Here is an 18,352-nt window from a genome sequence, read left to right as displayed (position 1 = left end):
ACACACAATGCTATGGTATCTGTTGTTCTTCGTAGCCTCTGGTTCCACTTAAGATATTAACATTGAAACTATGTGCAAATCATTTGAGTGTGTCTTTAGTTCATGGTTCTTAAACATATTGGAGGAACAGATTCAAGATGAGGTTGCAGGTTATAGGGGTAGTAGGTTTTATTTTATAGTCTTAACTGTGATCTGTTTCCGGCATACAACAAAAATAAGGACATTTATTTGAATCACTGATGAGAAATAATGCTTGATTCCCTATCCTCGTTTATTTTTTCCATAGCTATCAAAAATACAAGCAATTTGAAAGCATTGGAGAGACAAAGTGTTGCAACAACTTTGTATCGCAGCATCTGAAACAGCCATTGTGCATGAGATTGCTTAGTGTGTTATTAAAGCAATCTGCTTAGCCTAATGGTTTGGGCTGAGGAATGTCGTTCTGGAGCGTTCTTCCTTCTTTGGTCACTGCTCAGCAGGAGCAGAGAGATGAGACACAAGATCTATTGGACCACATAATGCAGGGAAGTATTTGTGCTAAACCAGACAGGATCCATCAAATCAGGGAAGGAAAACAGAAATGGGGCGGTAAAGGGACTAATGAATGTCAGTCATACTGTATTCTTAGACTTCCGTTGACATGTCTTTGGTTAGGTTAATTTGCTTAAAGAATGTTGTACTTGAGTCAAGTTATGTTACATAACTGAAATGAAGTGAAGTCAAGTAAGGATAGAGAGACTCTCTTTAAAATAATTTATTTTACTACATTCTTAAAGCATGTTTTACATTGTTGTAACACCTTTTGGTTTCCTCAATGGAATTACTGCAAATCCTCCAGTCTGCAGCCTGCATTCCACTACAGGCCCAATAGGAAAGCTCTGTGGGTTGAAGCAGTTTTGTTAGGATGGGATATACATATTTAAATCCTCACATTCATTCATGTACATTTTACCAATATAATTTAAAATAAGAACATTCTTGCAAATATCAAAACCTTTCAAAACTTAGTGTCATCAAACTTGTTATTAACTCAATGAATTAATAATATTTTATTTATTTATTAGAGCAAGGCATTAGTCCTATGAGACACCTAAGCAATATAGTATATAGTATTTTCTTTCAGCTCAAGCAGTCAATGAACATAGTTAGCTAGCTTATACCTCAGGCCTACTGTATAACAAATATCCTCAAATAAGCCTCTGACTTTGTTTACCAAAATAACTAGTGAAAGTAGGTAGCGACTATCCCTGACAGACTAAATCAGTTAACAGTGACACAGCCAGGCTAAAGTTAAGCTTGGCATGCTGCACTCCCTTCCATGTGCTCCATCTGGGGCTGGACATCTGTAATCTGCCTGTGATAAGGCCACTTGCCATGCAGCTTGAAGGCTGTGCTCGATGCCCAGAACTCAGCCCTACTCACAAGAAGGTCTGCCAAGACCTCCAGAGAGGGCCAAGAACCACTCAGCACACACACACACACACACACACACACACACACACACACACACACACACACACACACACACACACACACACACACACACACACACACACACACACACACACACACACACACACACACACGCAGCTGTCCCTGAGAGGAAGAGAGAGGAAGCAATCAATGAACACAGGGGTCGCTTATGTGTTAAAAAGGTTGATGAATGCTAATAACCAGTCTGTCTCTGTATTTATTTATGTTAGCATCTATATCAAGAATTGGGTTGTTCTGCATATTTCCAAGTCCACTCTTTTGATGTCTGTGATTCATAAGTCATGTTTTTCCTTCACAATTACTTAAAGGCCCTGTAACACAAGCAATATGTATTTGTTGTAAGAGGTGTTAGGTAGCTCTATATTCCAACAGCCATCACTGATTAAGTATTGGTCAGGAACATGGGTCTCCAAGTCCCTCTACTCTACAGTAAACAGGATTTCAGTGTTGACTGACAATGGGTGAACAGGCAAAGCTACCGATTCCAGTGGTCCCAGGAGTGGCTTACAAAATCCCACACGTAAACCACACACAGCTGAAGAATAGAAAGAAGAAAAGCAAGCTGCCAGGAAATAGAGACAGGAGCCATGCAAGACCTGCATTTGTTATGTGGGGTTGAAGAGGGAGGGGATTGCTAAGTGTAAAAACACACAGGAACTTAAGGGCTGATTATAGTCCCATGTTAACGCAACGCAAGGGGGTTACGGACCCTTTACGTCCATGCGGACCCTCCTTGCGTCCACCACAAGGGCCTGACGTGCGCCTCCCAAAAATTGTAACCTTCCGTTGAGGCGATGCAGCCGCAAGGGCTGTGATTGGTCCGCACACTAAAACCTGACGCAGAACCATAAAGGTTCACGACGGCGTTGAAGCGTCTGCGTGGTAATTGTGTTACGTCGACGTGGAACCATAATCAGCTCTTTAGCCTCAATGACAACACTTACAGATCCTTAAACAGTCTGTGATATTAAGCATGTCCCTGCAAAACACACAGCACATGCACACACACACACACACACACACACACACACACACACACACACACACACACACACACACACACACACACACACACTGCAGAAAGGTGGGGTGAAGCCTAGTGGATGATGCAGCCTGCTGAATGCTGTTCAATATTGATGTGCTCACACCCAGTGTCTCAGCATAGTGAGAGAGGAGCAGAGTCAGCAGCACCTAGCATGCTCTGCCCGGCGATTAGAAACTCACCATCTATTTCAACCAATGAAATACTGCCCTGACTGTTGGAATATTAAAAAACACGTGCGAGGAAGAGTTATTGCCCATTTATAAGGGAATTAAAGATTCCCAGTGAATTAAATGGGGAAGAACATGAAAGAATGAGAAACAATGCTGCCAAACAGAAGAATACAAAGTGAGCTGTCTTTCTTCTTCACTATCAAACAGACACAAGGTCATCATGTGTGTAGCCAATGGCGGTTCTGGACAATGTCATCTAGGGGGCCCAGTTGTTCTGTTCGAGGGGCCATAAGACCTGTGCTTTTTAGAATATAGGGTCATTTTTTTCATATGTGTTTAGCAATGTTTATCCTTCTGTTTTTACATGTTAGAATCAAGCTACAGGTTACAGGTAATAAAGTTGAACTTTAACACAGGGTACATCTTTAAGCAAACAACATTGCAATTATAAAAATAAACTACAAATGTTTGGAAAGACTCTTGATTGGCAACCCTGAATTGGCCATTTTGATTTCATCCGTTCGTTTTTTTAATGCCATGTTGATTGCAACTATTACGAAATAGGGTTTGATATTTCTTAGATGCAAAGAACATCAATGTGCTATTAAAAGTCTGTGCATCATCCTTTTACAAATAATATTCACTAATAATTATTTAGAACTTCACATTTAGGGGAGCCACAGAAGGGGCCAAGGTTTTACTTAATGGGGCAGTGGCCCCCCCAGCCCCCCCTCAGAAGCTGCAGTGTGTGTAGCACACTGCAGGTTCTCTCTCATCATCTGGTTCACTCTCATCATCCATCCCTTCAATGCCACTACACCACCAGTGTATTGCTGAACACACCACATGTCAGTGTGCATGTAGCCCACTGGCTGCCCCAAGCGACAGAGCTATAGTGAATCTGACCTCTAAACATCATTGGTCAGCATCATGAGGAAAAGGGGCGGGGGAGGGGAGGGTCTACTGCAGCGCCTCCTGCAGTGGTTAGACAGGGAACATGCTGTAACATGCCTGGTCACGACTGTTGGTATGGTACCCCACCCCCTGTCTTTCTTTTTTTTTCAATGAACATTGGTTTAGATCATACAAATGTATTAACAAAGGATATTTTATTCTCAGAGAAATTATTAAGAAGCATCAATGCAAGTACAACACGTGACAACATATATGGGTGCACAGGCACACACACACACACACACACACACACACACACACACACACACACACACACACACACACACACACACACACACACACACACACACACACACACACACAGTTGAGTTGGGGCAAACTCAACATTTGATTTGTGCCAGGGACTTGCAGACCTTACAGTGTACCCTTTTTTTTACAAGAACTGTTTTGTATTGTATGTCTTTTTTCAGTTTTAGTTTCAAGATTTCCCAGCAATATGGGTAATGTATCATTTAACACACACACACACACACACACATTCAATCAAACAGCCCCCTCACTTATCGCTTCCGCATTACATTTAATCGTGTACCCGCAACACACACATCCACACACAACATCCACACACACTGATAGTTAGTGCAGCAGAAATGCCCCTGACAATACACCTGAACTTGTATGCCTCTGCTGTGTGTGTGTGTGTGTGTGTGTGTGTGTGTGTGTGTGTGCGTGTGCGTGTGCGTGTGTGTGCGTGCGTGCGTGCTGTTCCTTTTCTGGAGGTATACTTTCATTTTATGGTCCTGGCAGCTAAATACCTCTTAGCTGTGTACTCATCACCTAATGCCACTGCTTAAGTTTGTTGCGATCAATTAAACAAACTTAAACGGTATGTTCACACATACACCTATTGTGCTGCTGTTGTGCCAACTCGAACGTGTGAGCTCACCATCCCTTAATGAATGAGAGGACTTTATTCACTAATGCACAAAGTCCTAAGGACTTTTGCCCAAAGTCCTTAGGGCATCTGGCGCCTGGTAAGCCAGATGCCCTAAACTGGCCCTGGCTTACCAGGGGCTAAACCAATCAGGTGGTCTTTATACTGAACCAGGAAGGAACTTAGCTTGTAATCTGAGGAAAGGATAAAAAAGATGGAAGAATTCAGAAGTTGAGGCTCAATTAAACTTTACAGTAGGCCTACCAGTATTAAAGTTTATTTCTGTTGTTGTTTTTAATAGTCAGAAAGAAGCAAATAAGACATCCTCTTCTAATAACTGTAATTGTAAATCAGTTGCTAACAACATCTGGATAGAAAGTACATCCACAACAACATATATATTTGAAAATAACAATGCTTGATAACATCCCCTTTGATCAATGCTAGGACGTTGGTTAGAGAGTTAGAGTTAGGGTTGGTTAGAGGTAAGACAAAATAATAACAATTATAATAATTACTGCCAGATCCAAGCGAGTGACTGTCATGAATTTCCACCATGCACTTTTTTTTATTATTATTTAGACTGGCATGAATTGATAAGATGCTATTTTATAAAACACTGACGGGAAATTTAGGTAATTTGGTAAACGATGTTTGTTTTCCTGTGCTTTCAGCATGACTGTATTAGTCACTATGTTTATAAACATGTTATCAGGGCTGCACATCTCTTGCTATAATCATGTTCCATTGAAATAGCAAATAGTGCACTTTTTTTTTTGCACACACTTATTCCAAAACAAGCCATTACAAAGGGAAGAAAAGCTACCGTGATGGCGAAATTCAACTTGCGTTACGTTGTATTTTGCTGCTCTCTAGTGGTTGAATATGTTTGTGTAGCTATCCATACAAACATGTTAAAAACATGACGGTTCAGTCAGAGCCGCTTCAGTTAAGTAACGAAGTTAAGGGTTAGTCAATTACATGAATCGTAATAGAATAAACCAATGAGACAACAATCGACAAAGCAGTGGCACTGGTTATATCGGCTTAATCTAGACAGGGTGAGGTTCTACATTAACTCAACATTTACTTTCATGAGTGTTCAAGTGTCAGAGTAAACCCACCCGCTGTTTCTGCTGGAATTCGAACACTGAGATTAAAAAGGTAGATAATGTGCTGAACGTTTTAGGGAGGAGGGGGACGTGTTAAGCACCGTCATTGTGAATGAGAGTTATAATGAACTCGTGACTTTGTATATTCAATGCGCGCCGTGGCTTTACTGAGAAGCTTAACCCTCACTCGGACGCCTTAGTCAATCGCTGCCCAGCCCAGTCAAAGCTCGTTCTCCGGCGCTATAGCCAGGTGCTACTTGAACTTGTGCAGCCAATGCTAACAACTTGAGAGAGAATGAGTGAGTAGGGATAGGCTCAGGCTGGTCTGCACCTGAGCCGGGGAGGGGCTGGACCTGAGCCGGGGAGGGGCTGGACCTAGAGGTGGAGCTGGAAATAGCGCTGGAGCTGGACTGTCATGGCAGCTGTGCAGCGAGCAGCCTCTTGGGTGTCTTGTTGTAAGTGCTGCTCCCCCCCCCCCCTTTGATCAAATGGTGACATTGGTACCATGGTATGACAGTTAGTAACCGGTAAGTGACTATTTTAACACTGCATCGGTCAGTACATAGGACGTGACACACAATCTGGCTATATTGTCTTTATTCACCAACTTGCAACACCTACGCCACTTCACATGGCTGTACACAAATGTAGTCTCTGGATGCTTGTAGGCTGACATTGAAGTGAAAAACTTTCACTATATCATACCCAACCTTGTACACACACAAGTAACCGTCTGTATGGCTCGTCTCCAGATCCTCTGATAAGTTTCGTTTCCTAAATAGAATGGAATACGGAAGTCTAACCTACTGACGCTGTGTCTCTGAGGGTGAACTGCAGCAGCAATGAGTTGAGTTGAGTTTTCCAACAACAAAAAACATTAAACACAAATAAGTCTGTTCAGCGAAGACGTGCAGCTCGTAAGGTAACCACAACTTTGCTTGTTCATTTAACTGACCAATATGAGTAAATGCTCATGCTTTCGCCAAATCAAAACATGCAATATGTTGCAATAGCGGAGGCTGCAGTTTCAGGACCGCACTCCTGTTACCTCTAGGACCCTTTGCGTTTAAGTGATTTACTATTAAGTGATCTACTCACACCTTGTCTGGTGGTCGTTAACCTCGCGGTCCAATTCAAGACACCTGAATTTTTATGAACGTTATCAATGAAAACAGTAGTTTATGTTGTCCACCGTGCCAACTAAGGTTCATACACCTGATAGGAAGTATGATCTGAAGTATAATCTGAAGTAGGCATATCTACAAATTAAATACCTGTGAATTATAGAAGGAATACATTGTGTAGCAGTTAATGTGTTCCCCTTTAATCTTTGTAAGGTAAGAGGAAACTTCTCAATAATCTAAAATATTTCTTAATTAGAATAGATTAGATAATCATTTATTAATCCTAACAGGGACATGTGCATGGTTACATCAACCAAATGGTATAGTGCAACTGCATGTAAAACAGCAAGATATTACAAAAAAAAGAGAGCAGATGCAGTACAAAGTAAGATACAATAAATGAGTCTACAGCCTCAATGGTTGAGCTCACATTATTGCACATAGGGAATATTGATATTGCACAGTATAATATATTAATTTTCCACATGAGTCTAGCACTCAGCAGTGTTGGTTGTAAAGTCTGAAAGCAGCTGAAAGGAAGGGCCTGCTGGATCCCTCCCTCCCTGTCGTGCTGCAGTGGGCATACTGCGCTGGGCAGGGATATCTTCTCCATCAGGGAGAATAGCTTTGTCATCTGTCCCCTGTCTCCGCCCACCTCCACTGGGTCGAGGGAGCCTCCCAGAGGTGTGTAGGTATGATCTGAGGTATGCAAAATAAATGATGGCAGGACATCATCTTAGAATTACAGAGGGGGTATCATATTTTGGTAGACTGCATGTAGGACAAGGACTTGAAAGGACTTTGGCTTATGAAAAGTGCTTTATATATGCAATACATTATTATCATAATGATATTAGGATTCTTATTGATTATCCTTTAAAGGGGGGGATTCAGAATCCCTTAATGACTTAACAATGGGGATGAAATACAGGATGGTAATGAACTATGTGGCACATAATAACATTGTCAATTATAGAAGGGAAACATGATTGCCTTGGTTTTCCAGTGGAATAAAACAATTGATTAAACAAGCCACATGTGCCTATCTCTAATGAAACAGCATTTAAAACAGTAGCCTATAATAGGAAATGCTCAAAGGTAAATCAACGTCATTAAACACTAACTGTAGATTTTTATGGGGAAAGAAGCAACGGTGATGGACCGTACTAATCAAATCAAATCTATTCATTAAGCACATTTAATAACAAGGTGAGGGGTGGGGGGAGATCTTATGTTTTATTTATGGTTTTGTTATAATGCACACCGTTTTTTTCGACTTCATGCCTGTCTACTTCCAACTCGTGCTGCGTGCATGTTGCAGAAAATGTGCAAAGCGCCCCCTGGGGTCACACTTTTCGGTGGGTCGCAGAATTCGGTGTAACACCGGCTAATTTACTTTTTCCTTGAAGGCGTTGCAAATTATACGTTTAAGTTCTACATTGATATTACTAAATTCGTCTGGTTAGATGATTCGTTTTGGGTATTATGTTTGAGATGGTTCATTTATGAGGTTCAATGTGGTTTTGTTTAGGTATTTTTAGATATGGTTAAGTTTAGTTTAGGGATGGGTCAGAATATTCGATTATTCGACGATTTGTTCCTGAGGGTCAAAGTCGATTTTTAACATTTGGACTGTTAACATTTTTTCCCATTCAAATAAACAAGAATTAACGGACGGAACTAATGTTGGTTCTGTAGCACTATTATTCTTTTTTTATTATTATTAATCATGTACAGAAAAACTATATACACAAGCATAAATATTAATATACTGTATATGCATACAACACAAACACTGATCACTGTTAAAGTTAGTTTTTTTGCGTTTAAGATATTAAGTGATTTCTTGGCGATGATCCATGGCTGCCTTTGTGAATGTCGGCACACATCGAATAATCGATTATTCGTTCATACCACCCACTGATTATTCGACCATGAAAAATTTGAGTTATTCACATCCCTAGTTTAGGTAGGCTATTAGGTTACTTACGTGTTGTGTTTCATTAAGTTATTCTTGAGTTACTCATGAGATCCATCAGAGGAAAACTATACTCGCGTCCCGAAGTCATTGTCACGAGGAACTAAAGGGTCCTAGAACGGCGGTCCAGAAACTGCAGCCTTCAGGCGAAGGAGTTTGAACGGAAAATCATACAATATTAGATACAGTTCGGAAATAATATTGCCAATGAATCCATTACAACGTATCAGGTTGCTGATTGATTTGTTGCGTATTATAGGTGGTCTGCCTAAATAAACACGTGCACCTGGTCAGTCTGACCCTCCTGTTATTGATTTGTATGGAATTACTAGGCATTTACACATTACTTTAAATACATAGGTAGGCTATATTGCTAAATACAACTTTGATTATTTCAAGAAACCTCTCTAAGACAAGTGAACCTTCTCTATGCTTAAGACATAAACAAAATCAAAATCTTGGTCTGAATGTTCACGAAAAAAATCAAGGAAAATTGATGTATAATACTAGTCAACAATTATGCACTGTGTAATTAAACATGACATGCCATCATATCCTATACTATCTTAATCTTATTTGAAACATTGAAGAGGCAACCTTTGGCCTGCTACTCCCTTATCATTATTGGAAGAATGATTTTGGAAATTACGTGGAATTTCAACTTAATAACTTGACAATTAGTTTCTAAAAGTTGAAGATAGAATAAGCAAATTCCAAGTTTAGATTTAAGTTTAGAGTTTCATAAAACAACATGTGCCCTATTGCAAAATAACGTTTTCTGGCAACGTAAAATATACATTTTCTTCCTATTGGACTCTCTTATTAGACGGCTACTATTGAAAGTCGTGTGTCTCCACTCTCTCTCCCACAGTAATTAATTCGACCCTCCTCCACCACAATGCCTCTCCCACACGGGCCCACCCGTCTCCTCTGCTGGCTCGCCCTCTTCGGTCACCTCACCGCCGCCAACCAGGGCCGGGCGGCCTCGGACCAGAAGAAGACCGGCTGTGTCGTGCGGGGCGACTCGGCCGACTGCAGCCACATGAGCCTGAACAAGATCCCCCAGGACCTTCCCGGGAACATCACGCGCCTGGACATGTCCCACAACAGACTGACCGGCCTGCCCGCCGCCACACTGACCCGGTACGCCGGGCTCCTCAACCTGGACGTGAGCTCCAACAGCCTCACCAAGCTGGAGCAGGACCTGTGTCAGACGCTGTCGCGGCTGCGCACGCTGAGCCTGGAGCACAACGAAGTGCACGTGCTGAGGGAGCAGGACCTGAGCGGCTGTGTCCAGCTCACCGTGTTGAACATGGCGAACAACAGGCTGGCGTTGAAGGCCAAGTCGCCCGACCCGTTTGCTGCCCTCGAGGTACTGAGGTTCATGACCTCGTCAGATTTTTTTTTAGGACTTCTGAAGGGTTTAGACGTTTGGATCGTACGATCATAGCAAGGGGAGGGTGAGGCCACTGTGGGGGGGATTGGAGCAGTCCACTTAAATCAATGAACCGATGGAAATTGTTGATGTAAATGCATTACATGGTTTAAAGAAAACAACACGCATGAACACAGGCCAATGACAAACGTGTGCTCTTGTTATTATAACGTTACTTATAAATTATATAGCTGGTTGGTTCCTTATTCTTCATGTATTGTACAAAATCTCTAGTTATTATTTAACACAAGAGTGTCGAAACATAAATGGGCCTTGTGAGACTGCTAAGTAATAAGTAATTTGTTAGCAGGTTTCACGGTGTGTGCACCACACAGCAAATTAGATTGGTAAACACAAGGGGTTGGCATGAATGCAAGAATAACAATAGCAGTTCAACTCAAAAACACCAGAACGGTCTACGTGTTGTCTGAAAAATCGAATTGGAAAATATAAACACGGGTAGAATGAAATGCTTTTTTACTGTTTTGGTCCTCCAATCCATATTCCATCACCTTATAGTATGATTATGATAATGATGGTAGCCTACAAGTACTAGATTACAATGTCCCTTTGAATCCTATGTCTCTATAAACCCCTCCATGTGTCTCTGTTTGCATAATTCACAGAACCTGATGACTCTTGATGTATCCAATAACATGCTGGCGTCGGCCAAGCTGGGATCCAAACCCCAGCTCCCTCGTCTCGTGGCACTGACATTGTCTCATAATGCCATTTCTACCCTGAAGAAAGAGGACTTCTATTTCCTCAGTCGCTCAGCGTCGCTGCGTGTCCTTAACATGTCTTATCTGCCTCTAAGAAAGGTACTGCAGGAAATTCTAAAGTCACTGTTCCCTATGGTATATACAGTGGATCTCTGTTAACTTTGTGTTCACACTGTGTTCATTTTTTTTTCTTTACTTACAGTTTGAGGATGGATGCTTCCAACTAATTGCCAATATTTCTTTTTTGAAAATGGATGGATGCAATTTGGCAGCTCAGACCACTAAACTTTGCACAGAGCTATCCGACACGGCTATTCACACCCTGTCCCTTCAAAAGACAAACCTTGTCAAACTCACCAACATAACATTTAAAGGCCTTGATAAAACCAATCTGACTATTTTAGATCTTTCAAGCAATAAAATGAGTGGGATTGAAAAAGGGGCATTTCAATGGCTGCCAACACTGAAAATTCTCCATTTGGAAGACAATAACTTCAAGCACCTGACCAAGGATACCTTTGTGGGGCTCGAAGGTTTGAAAAAACTCAACCTAAGACTGGCTTTGGTGAAAAGTCCATCCTCCTCCACATCAATCATCGACGATTTCACCTTTAGCCCATTGGTTGCACTGGAGACCCTAATACTGGAGCACACCGCGATTCGGTCAATCACAGAAAACACGTTCACAGGTTTGACGAGTCTTCAGTACTTTTACATTGGCTGGTCCAGTTGCATCTCCCTCAGATCCCTCGGCAAAAACACCTTGGTGTCACTCGCAGCATCCCCACTCAAGTTGGTTAACCTGACGGCCACTGCCATCACCAAGATCGAGCCCGGCGCCTTCTCTGCCTTTCCAAACCTCACCACTCTTTTGTTGGACTTTAATTTCATCCGCCAAACTCTCAAAGGGGCAGAGTTTGAAGGGTTGGGTCAGCTTGAAGAACTTTTCTTCTCCAATAACCACCAGATGGTTAAACTGACCTCCTTGTCTTTTGTCCAGCTTCCTAGGCTGAGGATTCTGACACTGGGCAGAACCTTGAACGGCACCTTGGACCTTGTTCCATCTCCGTTTGTTCCCCTGACGAACCTCAAAGTTCTCGACCTCAGCAACAACAACATTGCCAACATCAATGCGCACATGCTAGATGGTCTTGTTAAGCTAATGGTACTCAAGATGCAGCACAATAACCTGGCGCGTCTGTGGAAAAGTGCCTCTGTTGGTGGGCCGGTGTTATTCCTCAAAGACCTGGGGAACCTAACCGTCCTAAACATGGAGTACAATGGATTGGATGAGATCCCTACGGATGCACTCAAAGGGTTAAAGAAGCTCAAAGAGATGAGCTTCACCGGCAACCTCCTTAACAGCCTCAAGGACTCGGCCTTCGAGGACTTGCTATCGTTGCAGGTGTTGCGTTTACAGAAAAATCTGATTACATCCGTGAGGCCCCAGGTGTTCAAACTAGCCATGGAGAACCTCAGTTTACTTGACATGGGCAGAAACCCATTTGACTGCACTTGCGAGAGCATCCTGTGGTTCGTGACATGGTTGAACACAACAAAGGCCAGTGTGACGGGAGGCAAGGACCAGTTCACGTGCAACACTCCGCTCGCCTACTTCAACCGCACGGTCATGGACTTTGACGTGCTGTCCTGTAAGGACTCCACTCCATTCCAGGCGCTGTACATACTCAGCAGCACCATTGTCATCGTAGTGTTGTTAGGCGCACTTTTGGTTCGTTTTCACGGCTGGAGGATTCAGTTCTATTGGAATGTCCTGATCAACCGCACGTTGGGTTTCAGCGATGCCAAAGTGGAGGAAGGAAGGGAGTTTGAATACGATGCGTATGTGATACACGCAGATGAAGACCAGAAATGGGTGGAGCGTAGTTTACTTCCTCTGGAAAAGGAAAATTATGTGTTTTGCATGGAAGGTCGTGATTTTCTGCCCGGCACATCACGCATCGAAGCCATTGTGGATAACATGAGAAGATCACGAAAGTATTTGTTTGTTGTCACGGAAAGTCTTCTCAATGATCATTGGTGTAGAGGGTAAATATTTGTTCCGTTATTAAATGATCACACTTTTTTTTATGTCATATAGCAGATTACATTTAAGTAACAGTAACAACTACCAGTGAATTTGGATATATTTATATGTATTTGGAGTTTAGTGGTTCCATCTTAAATCCAAGAAATTCTCAAAATATTTTTGGCAAGTTTGTCAACATGTTTCCCTGTCTTTGATTCTTTCTCTCGGTCACCCTAACATGATTCTTGTTCCCCTATTGGTTTCCGTCCATGGCACACAGATTCAAGGCCCACCACGCTCTGCACCGGGTGATGGAGGAGAGGCGAGACGCTGTGATCCTGGTCTTCCTGCAGGACATCCATGACTACAGGCTGTCCCGCGCCCTGTTCCTGCGCAGGGGCATGCTGCGGCTGCGCTGCCTCCTCTACTGGCCCGTCCACAAGGAGAGGATCCCGGCCTTCCAGGAGAAGCTGCGCATTGCACTGGGGATGACCAACGCGCTGAAACCCTGATCGCGCTGCAGTTGTCACTTTCTTTAAGAGTGGAAGATGAAGGGATGAATGAGGGATGGTCCCCAGGGAAAATGGCAGCGGATTGAAATGCTTACTTGTAATATTTAATATATGCAATGATTTGTGCTCCTATTATTCAACACCTTCAATTATCTTGTACTGAACCACCACACGGGCCTCCCTGTGCTGCTTCACCCTCCCTACTAGTACTACTGTTACTCCTCCCTCATTGGCGTTTGTGCACATGCTCAGAAGCAATGCGGCGCATTCTCATATAACCTGACCTGTGGCACACTGTAAAAAATAAAAAAGTGAATTCAACTTGAAATTTCAAGGCAACTATTTTTGGGTTTTCATGTCAACTCAAACTTCTACGTTTTGAATAAAATATCACACAGTTGTGCCAACTCAATTCTTATAGTTCTACCAGCTAATTTCAAAGTTGAGACAACTACGTTTTTTTGGTCCAAATAACTTGTCTTTCATAACAATGAAAGTCAATATTATATTAAAATAAAAGAATCCTATTAACAATTACACAAATGGACAATAAACCATCTTTTTCATTTTAAACAATTTTGCATGTTTATTTTTCACCATGAGGGTAATAAACAGCTTTAAAACTTAGGATGCCATAGGATTCATAGGATCACATATGTGACATGCTGGCTGTATGCAACATAAACTGGGGGGACCACGCTGTTTCAACAACAATAAAGAATTTATTTTGAAATAAATATAATAATGTAGCAGTATGGGCCTTTAATTAGTGCTGCAGTACTGGCCTATCACTGTTGGGTGCGCTGCCTATAAAGGTGAGTGGTTGTGCACTGGGAGCCCTCTTGCCTGGGAGCTCCTGGCTGCCCCGCCTCCTGTTATCACCGCACCTGGCCGCCTCACCTGATCGCCTTTTAGCTGGATCGTGCAGCTCGCCGTTGTTTGGCAGTTCATTGGCCGGGTCTTCCCTCTCCCGTATCGGCCCCAGTTGTAGGGCGTGCGAGTGTTTTCCTCCTCTACCTGTTGCAGCGGGGAGCTGATTGATCGAGTTGCACTTGTAATTGTGCTGCTCGGTGCAAGTGATCCCCTTCCTCCCCTTTGATGTTCATTCAACTCCTGACGGGTTGACGTGTGTGTAGGCGGTTTCTGCCAGCACGTCCCCCCCCCCCCCCCCTCTTCACGCTGCTGTTGGCCGGCTGCTGTTTTGTCCACTGGTTTATATAGCCAACACATCCATCCTACTCTGCATCTCCTACTGTGCTGTACCTGCCACCGAGTATGGTGATTGCTGCCTCATCCTCAGTCTCATTATCTTAATCTATTCATTTAACCGACTTCTAACTGATCTTATTGATGATATTATTTGTGTTTTGTGGGTTGCTTTGCATGTTTGTTTTGGTTTAATTCGTTTTCTTAGTTATTTTGGTTTGGCTTAATTGCTTTACTTATTTATTTGGATTTATCAGTTTGGATAAATCTCCATTACTTTTGATTTAATTTCTTTGTTAGTTTTCTTTTGTTTGCATTTATTGGTTGTTTAAGTTGTGGGTTGAAGCGATTTAACCCTGATTTAAACCCCATTTAGTTATTTGCCCTCCCCGTTTTGTGTATTTTGTGTTTGTGTGTGTTCGCTTTAGTGTGGTTGTGTGAACATATTTTATTGAAGTCATGTTTAAAGATTATATATATTGTTAATTAAAAGGAATTGAATTTGTATGCTGGACCCAGTCTCAAGCTTTCATTAGTAAACAAACTTGTGTGCTTTAACTTAGGTTAATCTAACTCTCCAGGTGAAATTCCTGGGGTGGCGTTGTTGGCAACTTGTCACTAGTTCTTTAACTAAACTTTATCTTATTGGTCCCTCGACCGTCGAATGCCACAATAAGAAGTGTGGTGCAAGTCAGTATAAATGAAAGTAACCAAAAAGGTAATGTGAAGATCAGTCCATGTGTTACAAAGGACCAAAGGAAATCAAATGCCTGGAGGAGGGAGAAGCCAGGTCTGTTGTCTGGGCATATACTGCGGTCCCGGTCCAACCCACACCTGCCGACAATCTCCTAATTAGTAGGGAGAGCAACACAGGCATACAAACAGCAGGGGTGGGGTCACATCCCCCCCCATAAAACAGAAGCCCACCCCCTAGATGGGATTCTGTACCAAAGAAACAATCTAAACAATCAATCCAAAACAAGTAGAAACAACCAAAAACAAAAACTCAACCACCACCAGCTATCTCCAACCAACACTCATACACACTACCACTCCTCTCGCCCACCAGTTTCCGGACCTCCTGTCCCACAGCAAAACCGGGCCCAAGCACTTTAAGAGGGACAAGGGAAGAGTGAAATAATAACATGCATGAAATCAACCACCTATTCCACCACCTCCGGGCGCTAACGCATGGGAAGTATACCATAGGTAACCATAGGATTCAATTCGTATTTGTTTATTTTGCCAACTCAGTTTATGGAGTGAGATCAACTTTTAACCAGAAACGTTTGGAAGTTAGTTGAAACAGCTCAAATAAACAGTGCAACTTGTAGTTTTATAGTTATAGTTTTGTAGTTCACTCAATGTAAAAATCAGATGATGTTTAAAATGTGTTTACTTCTTGGAGACATATATGAGGATGTGTACTTTTTTTAAAATCAGGTCACATCATTAATCTGTAATGTAACCTTAATTTCATTTGCATAATAATCTTCACAAGATTGTTTAGATTAATATATTTAGATTTTGTTTGATTCCTTTTCCTGTGGGTTATCTCTCTCATTGCTACTACCTTATCTCTCCATGGCAACATGTTTCATGCCATATAATTCATACAATGAATTCATACAAAATAAAAAATATATATAAAATATATATACAGTCAAAACAAAAATGCACAGGGAAAAATGTGCAATGGTTAATTGCTGTTTATCCACAAATATAAAACAAATATGTGTTGTATGTATATATTGTTAAGTCAGAGGGTATATTTACTGGCTCACTATTTTCATCACTATATATCACATCATAATGCAAAAGTTATGTATTTAATTAATGTAATTAATGCCTGCTGCCATCAGTCTGGTCAATGACCACATGTAAATGTGATCTCTTTTGTGTTATTTGTTGTCTTATCTGTTACGTGTTTGCTGTTATTTTTTTTATTGCTGGCTGTGCATCAAATTGCCTCTCAGGGATAATAAAGATACCTTGAACTTGAACTTGAAGGGGAAATGCATGTCGTGTCAGTTCTCCTTTGGTGTGATCTTGGGGAGGTTGATAAGCAGAACTACAACTTGTGGTACATATTCATACATAGCCCTTTTTAATGTTAACACTTTCTCTTTTGTGAGTTTTTGTAGACTGCTCAATACAGGAGTTTATTTAATAAAATACAGAATCTTTCTGACATCTAGTGGTTGTCATTAAAATGTGGCGATGAGCCCCTCGGCTCACTCCCACTTCAGGATAGGGGCTACTGGATTGATTGAGGAGGTCACAGGAATTCAGCCAGCACGGTGGTTTGCATGAAATTTTGGAAAATTTATTTATAGTTCTCACTCAAAAAAAAAGTGGCCAAGCCAAACAAAAATACTTAGAGAAACAAAAACAAAATCAACTCGAGGGTTGTTCGCTAGTCCTAGGTCTGCAGGAAACATTGTGCTACATATACCGCCTCACAACAAGCGATCCTCCCCCAGGATCCCTGCAGGCATGAACACAGGGCTTAAATAAAGCCATTCAATTATCTTCCTTGGGAGATACCATTTGCATAGGGGTGCATAGGGGTCCATGTACAATGCTATGTTAATCTTAACAACATTGTCAAACATTTATACACACTTTTCTCTTCTACTACGCATATCTCACATTATGATTATGTACATTACTATGCAAAAAAATATAACACCCCATAATAATTACCTTATAGCCCTAACAATTCCCCCCCCTTACAACTGTCATCTCCCCACATCCCAATCAGACAATTAAGTGATTCCAGGTGCCTGGGTTGCCTGGCATTGGAAATGCTTGAGGGGACCAGGAAGTGAGTGAGGACTGTCAGTGTTTGTTTATGTCGTGCAAAATGTATGGATTAATGGCAGAGAATGGGTTATGGAGCAGATCAGCTGGTACCTAACCGATTGCTAGGATGTGTAGATGAGTTACAAAAGTAAAATGTAGAAGAATAATGTAGTAGAACGTGATCCTTAATGTTTTAATGACAAGACGCGGTTGCCGGCACTGCGTGTCATTACCATATGTATGAATGCGTGTGTGCGTGTTGATCAGTTAAATGTTGTGGGTACGTGAAAAGGAGGGCTGCCTTTTCACAAGTGGTTTATATAATGAGCTGCAACCTGACTGGAAAGTAATGTCTGATAGACAGCATTAAGTACCTGGATGTCCACATCACCAAAGACCTCGCCTGGTGCCGTAAAAAGCACAGCGACGCCTATTTCAATTTAGACAGCTGAAAAAGTTTGGCCTGGGGCCCAAGATCCTGGGGGCCTTCTTCAGAGGCACAACGGAGAGCATCTTAACAGGATGCCTCACAGCCTGGTATGGGAACTGCACTGCTCAATGCCGCAAAGTGCTGCAAAGGGTAGTTCGGACAGCCGAGAGGATCAGCGGATGTGAGCTTCCCTCCTTCCAGGACACAAGGCCCGGTGAAGGCCCTTAGAATCACCAAGGACCCCAGCCACCCCAACCACAAACTCTTTGAGCTACTGCCGTCGGGGAGACGGTACCGAAGCCTCAGTGCACAACATTTTATGCACTGTATTTTGCACTACAATCAACAGTGGCTGCTGGTACCGCTACCACTTGATCACCTTACATTCTGTTTACATTTCTGTTACTTATTTTTACTTATCTTTCTTACTTATTTTTACTT

At 42.1% G+C, this 18,352-nt stretch overlaps 1 protein-coding gene across 3 annotated transcripts; it reads left to right on the top strand.

The window, feature by feature from the left end:
* The first annotated feature begins 6,077 nt into the window (after window positions 1–6,077).
* On the top strand, window positions 6,078–13,791 carry tlr3 (toll-like receptor 3). Of its 3 annotated transcripts, none has more exons than XM_084465093.1 (5): window positions 6,078–6,125; window positions 9,644–10,144; window positions 10,834–11,028; window positions 11,132–12,978; window positions 13,239–13,791. In XM_084465093.1, the coding sequence occupies exons 2-5, from the start codon at window positions 9,671–9,673 to the stop codon at window positions 13,468–13,470; spliced, it is 2,748 nt and encodes a 915-aa protein (XP_084321219.1). In that variant the 5' UTR covers window positions 6,078–6,125; window positions 9,644–9,670; the 3' UTR covers window positions 13,471–13,791. The 3 variants fall into 3 exon arrangements, with proteins under 3 accessions (XP_084321219.1, XP_084321218.1, XP_084321217.1); XM_084465092.1 differs by having other exon boundaries at window positions 6,083–6,197; XM_084465091.1 differs by lacking the exon at window positions 6,078–6,125 and adding an exon at window positions 6,453–6,592.
* Window positions 13,792–18,352: the final 4,561 nt, after the last annotated feature.

The sequence above is a fragment of the Micromesistius poutassou genome (assembly GCF_964030765.1).
Source record: "Micromesistius poutassou genome assembly, chromosome: 3".
Lineage (NCBI taxonomy): Eukaryota > Metazoa > Chordata > Actinopteri > Gadiformes > Gadidae > Micromesistius > Micromesistius poutassou.
The sequence above is the reverse complement of the archived record's forward strand: the minus strand, read 5'-3'. Positions and strand labels throughout refer to the sequence as shown.

Excerpts from the sequence above, each read along its gene's own strand:
- tlr3 (XM_084465093.1), top strand. The coding sequence starts at position 9,671 with ATGCCTCTCCCACACGGGCCCACCCGTCTCCTCTGCTGGCTCGCCCTC. Across the intron at positions 10,145-10,833 it reads ACCCGTTTGCTGCCCTCGAG|AACCTGATGACTCTTGATGT; the intron begins GTACTGAGGTTC and ends CATAATTCACAG. Across the intron at positions 11,029-11,131 it reads CTTATCTGCCTCTAAGAAAG|TTTGAGGATGGATGCTTCCA; the intron begins GTACTGCAGGAA and ends CTTTACTTACAG.